Below are 8,407 nucleotides of genomic sequence, written 5' to 3'. Positions count from 1 at the left end.
CGATCACCGATCGGATTTCTTTCTTAAAGTTTCGTAAAAGGAGCTCTTTCATCTTGAATACATTATTATTGCAATAATATTTTTAAATTAATAAGTGTTTGCTTAATGTACTTTTCAAACATTGAATGCATTTTAGTGTCATATCTTCTACACATGGTAACTTTAGTGCAATGTATGGTATTCAATAGAATAATGATGTGGAGCGAATAAATTATGGCTGTTATTACGAAAATGAATGTTTTTAATCTCTTTGTAAAGTAACATATATTTACGTTTAATCGTAGAAAAGTATTTATTAATAACGGCTTGATTCGTTTCCGTGTTTATTTTAGTTCGTATATATAAGTGCAGATTAAAAATTAATTTAAGAATATTTAAATTATTATACATTTTTAAATGGAGGAGGGGTATTTAAAAAAAATGAGATCATCTCTATATTTCTAATTAGTATTTCAGATGATATTTAACCTGTTTATAAAAATTAATTTTTGTTACATTTTTTATTTTTAACAAAAAATCACAAGATCGAAAACTTTTCGATTGACTTTAGTTTTTTTTAGCTTTAATTTCAGAAATATCAATATAACGAGCAAATAATAATGTAAGATGAGCGAAAAATTAAATTATAGATTTATCAATGCCAGAGATTGCATTTGATAAACACGTTTCTCAAATGCGTCTCTCAATTTTATGTAAGTGTTAAGGCAACTTTCGACCTGAGGTCACCAGTCTGTCAAGTTGAGGATTGTACATGATAAAATGTCTAATGAGCTTAATTAACGATGCATCGAGGATGACTCGGCTTGGACTGTGCATAATATCTTTATAGCTTTGTCGTGTCTTTGCTAAGCGAGCAGGTTCAAGATCTTCTTTACGACTACATATGTTCACTGAAGATGCCATTTCTCCCGATCAGATTAGGTGAATGGGAAGTGAAGAGAATCGCGGCTGATATAATGGCTTATAGTGATAGGTGAGACGGCGGGATAAAGAATGGGAAGTGCATCGTTGAATGAACAAAGGACATTGGTATGGCTTTCATAATCGCTAAAGCTATTGATCAATTTTTATGTGACAAGAGACATTTGTTGTCTTTCTCTATAAATTGTAATGAAAAACAAAAATTTCCGACGTTTCAGTAAGAAGCTAATTTAGAAACTTTTACACACATACACAGATTTCTTTTAAAAAGATCTGAATTAGATTTTATAATTATGTATCTATAAAATAATATTTAATTTATGACATCATATTATACGAGAAATCTATATTTAACGAAGTTCAAAATTTATTTCTTGGCTGTAAATTGAAGGAAGTTAAATGTTTTGTATGAAAAAAAAATTTTCTTCGCCGTTCTTTCTCATAATTTTTTAATTTTTAATATAAAATATTCTGTTAGTTGAAAAAAATTATTGAAATATAAATAATCAAAACATTAAAGTATAAGATCTATTAATCCAAATTCACTTCATTATTCATCATATAATCCATATATATATATATTTCCTTTTTTCTATTTTGTTTCTTTCACTTTATTTCTAATAGATTAAAAACATTTACCTTGCACTGCTTATTCTCATTTCCATTGATCCTCCGATTCGATCATGGTGTCCATGATCCATTATACAAGTATACGCTTGACCTTGTACGTGCGGTACGCGCGCGAGTCTGCGGATCTGTTATTTCGCATCTCGCGCATCATCCGCTCGCAGCATCCACGCTTCTCCCAAGATTATTTCTGTAACCTGATATGTTCTGAGAGCTACAAACCATCACGTGCCAGCGATTTGCCATTATTGTGCGCATACCCAAGGTCCAGTCCAACGAGCAAACAGCCAGTCCGTTTCTATGCATAACGCAGCGTAACAGAGGAAGTATTATCCAAATTGCAGTAACCGTGGATGTAATTTTAATCAATTGTGAAAAACACTGATCGTATATAAGTTTTAAATTATTTCAAGATTGTTAAAAGTGTAAATTGGAAACACATTGTATTTCACGAAAAAGTTACGGATACTTCAATACCGTGTGCTCGGCCTCTTAGAGGGTTCGCAGAAGCGCGTTTATGTGAAATTGCAAATTGATACTTTGATAATGTTAATGTAAGAGGTAATATTTCATGTGTGAGCGCACAAGTGTACACGACTTAATAAGCATTACACGTAGTAATGGCAAAAGTGCATCCCACCGCAACACTCCTGAAAAATATGACATATTGCCGCGAGAGAGTCATTCACTTGCGCTTGAATATTAACGGGCTATTTATGTCGTGCGGCAGAATTTACGATAATTCCACCGGCACCTAGACAGGAACACCGTCGCGGATACGATTTATCGTCATTGTCCGTATGTTCTGCCCGCGATGCACCGTTATATTTCGTAAGTGCGTCGCGCGATTGCCCCTTGCTCCAAACACAAGGTATACTGCAGGTGCACCTAAACGTAAAGTATTATCAAAGGAACATACTTTCGATGAGGAAAATTGATATTTTTCAATGAAGATAAATAAAACACTGCGTTTTCGAGTTAGAAAGTATCGAAGCGATTTCGTCTTTTGTGTTATCTTTATTTTTATTATTTATTGAACAGATGATTCGATCTATTCAACTAAATATAGCTGTACAATATATAAATGCTTATTTGTATTTCATGTATTTGATATGCTTCAAATACATAGTCAATATACGCATACATTAAACATATTTTTCTATCAACATACAATAATTTTGTAAATTTTATTATAAATATATTACTGTATCGAGAGAATATATACAATTGTATGGCGCGCGCGCAGCGGTATAAACATCTTAATTTTATACATGTAAAAAGTATCTTACATACAGAAAAATGCATTATTTTTAGCAAATAATTTTACTTAGTTTCTTAATCCACGATTTTTATTGCCTTACATATTCAGTAAATTATTTTTTTATATGTTTTCATATTCGTATTAAAGTAATTAGAAAAGGAAAGCTTTTAATGTTTTGATTTTTAATTTCTACCGATCAAATCTCAGATTTCTCTTATCTTAGATTCTTCGAATTCTCGATTTATCTGAATCATCATAACTTTTTTATAAAAAAATTATTTTTAAATTTGAGTATCTTTTTTCAATAGAATCTCGAATTACTTTCGCGACATTTAACGTAAAAATAAACCATGATAGTTTTTACCTTTTGAGAAAACGCCTTAGCCGCTGACAAAGTTGCTCCAGAACAAATCCTTAAACGCTGCCATAGGGATATTTCCTAGAAAAGGTTGTTACAAAACTATTTGCGCTGATATGGAAGCTCGATTACTCTCCGGAGTCCGACGAGTTACTTTCAAATACAAGGAGATACTTCCTACAAACGGCTGCAGACTTTTCGATTGTATTTGCAATTGCCGTGTTGCAACCGACAATTGGACTTGTTGTGTTGCAATCACATGTTGCAGATTCGGCGAAGGAGCTATTAACTGTTTGGTACGCAATAAAGAAACGACGTACTTCTTAAATCATTTTTGGTATAAGAGTATATAAGACCATCAATTACTGAATGTACATGAAAAAGAGTTAAAATAGAGATTTCGAATTTTAGTTTTTAAAATTGAAATATCTTCCATACGTTAAACAGATATATTATAATATAATGAATATAACGTTGGTTTTCTTCTCTTTATATATCATTTTTCTTCTATTTTATAATTAAACTGCCTAAGTTAGACTAAAATTCAAATAAAAAAAAAATATACACTCTCTCTCTCTCTCTCTCTCTATATTGCGGATTAAACAGAAACCAAGAATCTGCAAATTTTAAAGATTTACTTTTAAAGCAATTAAATATTTTATATATATATCTATTTAACCTGTATATTTTTTAAATCTGAGAAAAGATTTGTGCAAAAAAATAATCAACATTTTAAAGCATTATTTTTGCAAAATAAAGATGAACAAAATAAATTAATTTGGCCAAATTGAACGATAAATTTCTTATGAAAAATTTAATATCATTTTTTTAATTATTAAATTCTAGATTGTTAAATATTAGATTAGATTAGATTAGAATATGGAGTGTGTACAACGAGATTAGTTCAATAAATACAGGAACTGAAAAGCACAACGCAATGATTATCGTACCATATCGAGATACGCAATCTTGCTTCAATTAACTAGCATTAGGTTGTTCGAAAATAAGCTGCATATTTTGTAACACTAATTTGAAGGAAATTTTAATATCTAATAATTTTATAACGCTACGTTAATTCAGACGTGAGTGATTCGATTCGTTCTAGAAATTATTTACAAATGTCGTTGAAACTTATAAAGTTTGAGTCGATTTACAATCGACAAATGTATCATATATTATCTATCATCAAATATCTACCATCACCATAAAGATGGTGATGGATTGGCCACAATAATATTTTCTGTTATTCTTCGCTAATTTCTATTCATGAGATTCTGTCTTTTGAGACAGAAATCGCTAAGAGAAATCGCTACGTGTTGCTCTCTATCGCGACAGCGTTCTTCGAGATCGGTGTCAGGATACTGGATTCCTGATCGGAGTTGGGCGGGGTCAGGATCACCTGCGGCGCTATATTGCTGTCGGCATCGGTGCGATCAGTACCAGCTTCATCGCCAGATTTCGTTGCCATACCTACAGTATTGTTAACAATACACTTTTTAAAATGGGTCCTCATATTGCTGCTTTGCGAGAACCTACCACCGCAATTGGTGCAGGAATACGGTTTGGTACCGGTATGATAATTAAGGTGAGTCTTCAGGTGATGCTTCTTGGTGAAAGCCTTCGAGCAGAGGGTGCATTGATAGGGTTTCAAGCCGGAGTGCAGTCTAGTGTGTAGGGTCATGTTGGAGCGGTCGGCGAACGCTTTCTGGCAGACCTGGCATTGATACGGCCGCTCGCCGGAATGGGTCCTCAGGTGCTGCTTGAGCAACATCTTCCGCGAGAACGCCTTTCCGCACTGATCGCACTGGTGCGGCTTTACGCCCGTGTGTATGCGCACGTGCATGTTGTAGGCCACTCGTTGATTGAAGCTCTTCCCGCATTCCGCGCAGCCGTACTCCTTGCGGTTCCGATGAATCTTCATGTGCGAGCTCAGGTAGCCGCGGTCGTTGAAGTATTTGCCGCATTCCGGACAAGTGGCGGCGAACTCCCGCGTGCCCTCGTGCACGCTGCGATGGTACTTGTAATTGCGCAGCTGCGAAAACTGTTTGCCGCAGTCGGCGCAGCGGAACGGCTTTTCACCGGAGTGCGTTCGGCTATGCACCTGTGACGATCACACAGACACGGCGATGTGTAGCTAGGCTGTTTACAAGGCCACGAGGCCGAAGGGAAAAAAGGAGAAAATTGAGCGTAGGAGTCGCGATATATCGTTTCTCCTTCGTAATCGGCACAAACGCGGCGATGTAACAGGACAGAGCTGCTGCTTAAATATATGGAGCCAAAAAACGAAGGAAGGAAAAGTAGGTATATGGAACGGCTTAGAGACATTAGCATTTCATTCTTCATAATCGATATAGGTATGAGAGCATGTACACGATCAAGAATGAAGTGCTTGCTTACGCCAGGCAAGTAATGTCGTAAAAAAGGACGGTAGTAATTTAACTGACATTAATTCCAACATAACTGACACTTAAGTTCTGCGAAATTCTGCGAAATTAGAGACTCATGGTATCTAACGTTAACAAAAAAAGGGTAAAAATAGACGAGAAGGTTGTAATTTGCGTTGTAACTTATGGAACATCATGCGTGAGGAACATCATCAGTGAGAAACAGTCGGGTTTGATAGTTTAGAACTTGTGTAATCCAAGGTAATTGAGGATCTATGCTAAATAGTTAGGCTCGTCATTCAGCAGTGAAACCTGTCACGTTAAATTTCTGGTTAATGATTGGGTTAATCTCTACGTGAGATCTGTAATATCTACGTTGGGAATCGAAATGTGTGGCTTTTAGAATATTAATGTCTGATTTAATGATTAAGAAGTATACCTTGAGCGACGCCCTCGTGACGAAAGTCTTTCCACATTGATCACACTTGTGGTCATCCACCGATCGTCCGCGCTGCGCCACCTCCGTGCTTACGATTGCCTCGTTGTTATTGTTATTGTCGCTGTTAACAAAAATCCTCGCAATTCTCTCTTCTCCGCTCTTTTCCACGTTCGTCACTTCCGTCTTCGACGTCTCCTTCTTCTCTTCGGCCTCAATTGTGTCGCAGAGTCTACTGATCGGATGCGACAATTCGGGTTTCGTTGGCGTCTGCGGAACTACCTGCGTCGGATATCCACCACCTTTTCCGACATTTGTGATAACGCTGTCGTTGCTCGAAGACAACGATTGCGCGGGCGTGTTGCCAACGTTCTGGAAGAGGGGTTGTTCGCTGCTTCTCGTCGCGTTCACGGACGGTGCGATTTGATCAGAAGGTGCAAATGAGATTGGTGATCGATAGATCTCTTGGATCTTCGCTTCAGGACCACCGATTATCTCGCGCGATAATCTCGAGTCATTATTGAAGCTCGTCTCGCAACTGGTAGGAACTTCGAAAGCCGTAGGGCAAGGCCCGTCGCTTCGCGGTGCGCTTCTTGGAGAATGAACAATATTCTTCGGGCTCGATATTACCGTAGATCGAGTTGGTTCCGGCGCCTGAGGCTTCTTATGGATTTCCTGCAACAACCGTCGAATTGCATTTTTATACATAATTGTTCGTTTCTTTTTTAAATAATTAATCTTAAATATTGTGAGAGGACATTAAAGAAAAATTAAAATGTCTCCTCTCTTATAATTGTCAAGATAAATCATTTTTTATCTTAATTGATCAAAGAATAGAATTTTATTATATCTCTTTAATATATTTCTTTCATATTTTCTATTATCTTCTATTTTTATGTTTAATATATATTTATGTATACGATATAATATTATTTTAACTATTATTTTTATTATTTTTTTTACTATATTTTTATTTATTGCCTTTAAACATTGCCTATATATTTATTATTTAAAAACGTTATTTAAAAAATTTTGATCTTTTTTTTAGGAACAGATTTATTCATAAATTTAACATTTTTCAACTATTATAAATAAAAAAAGTGCACATCAGTGTAGTTTTCCTAGAAATGCAATTACATTTTTCACACATTTAATGTATCTATGTCAAATCGGATATTCTCATCGATAGAAAAACACAACTGATCAAGTCAAACTTATCCTCATTAATCTTGAGAAATGGTATGGAATATTCGCGTGAAGAATTGAAACCGTCACGGTGCATTGGCTGATGCGTTTCAATGAACTAGAAAGTGATGACTAGGTTTCAACGCCGTTTACTGTTTTATGATACTTTTAGTCACGCTTGATTTTAAGCAGTTAACTCTGTATGCTCGTTAACTTAATACGACACCAAAATATCAAAGTATCGCGAGTTGCGTGCCAAATTGTTCTTCTTTCTTCGCAATTTGTAACAATGCCAATTTCTTCTTTATAAAATTTTATATTCTGCAGAAGAAAGAAATTTGACGTTTAAAAGATTTATATATACATTTTATATAACTATCAATATTAATTAAATTATATATTTATAACGTAAATTTATTATTAATTATTTTAATTTAGTTTTTATTTTATTATTTATTTACATAAAAGTTGCAACTGAATGAAGTATTTAAACAAAATATGCTTTCTTCTTCTTTTAGAAAAGTAACTTTAGACTTTTAATTTTTGTTCTATAGAAAAAATTGTTATTCGTTGCAAATTTATTCAAGTATTGAAAAACAATTTCTAGATACCACGTTCAACCAACACGGCGTAATCCAACAATCGCATATCGATAGTTTTCTATATCTATGCTAAATAAAATGTCTATAGTGCAGCAATAGTCGCGTCCAGAAATGCGTCCGCATAATGAATAGCTGGAAAACCAGAAGAAAGCAGCAATTAGAAAGTAGTTAGATTGTAAAACAATTTAATGCTGTCGATCGTTCGAATGCAATAGTAATGGCCCGATCACTCCCGACATGATAAGGAAGGCGAATAGTTAAGATGTATATTATTCGCATTTTAATAATTGTTTTTAATAATTTGCGTTCAACGGAAGCCGAATATAAATCGTCGAGATTAATTCACGAGATAAGATATGTAACGAAAGTATCCTATCGATTATCGTAACAGATGTTTTTGCGTAATTCTCGATTTTAAATAACGCCGAACAGCAGGATCAAAAGATATGCGCGGAATTTATAACTTTGAATCATAACTTTTACACTTCCATATCAACATTATTAATTTTTGCTACCTTATTCTTACTCTCTACTGCTTATCTTGTTAACTGTTCTTTTTAAATTTCTTGCTAGACAATATCGATATTTTTTATTGCATTATTCTGAAAGAATTTAATGTCACATATGTATTTT

The 8,407-nt window shown here is 34.5% G+C and overlaps 1 protein-coding gene across 1 annotated transcript in view; it reads right to left on the bottom strand.

Annotated features, from left to right (window-relative positions):
* Positions 1-4,168: 4,168 nt before the first annotated feature.
* LOC108731093 (uncharacterized) overlaps positions 4,169-8,407 on the bottom strand; it is a 31,896-nt gene continuing 27,657 nt past the window's right edge. The window contains exons 3-4 of the mRNA XM_018461182.1: positions 5,991-6,662; positions 4,169-5,268 (exon numbers count right to left, since the gene is read on the bottom strand). Of these exons, the coding sequence (XP_018316684.1) occupies positions 4,477-5,268; positions 5,991-6,662 (1,464 nt within the window). The 3' untranslated portion in view covers positions 4,169-4,476. The remainder of the gene's footprint in view (positions 5,269-5,990; positions 6,663-8,407) is intronic.

Source organism: Mycetomoellerius zeteki, unplaced genomic scaffold (genome assembly GCF_001594055.1).
Source record: "Mycetomoellerius zeteki isolate Tzet28-1 unplaced genomic scaffold, Tzet1.0 scaffold120, whole genome shotgun sequence".
NCBI classification, from domain to species: domain Eukaryota; kingdom Metazoa; phylum Arthropoda; class Insecta; order Hymenoptera; family Formicidae; genus Mycetomoellerius; species Mycetomoellerius zeteki.
This window is presented reverse-complemented; position numbering and strand designations above follow the sequence as displayed.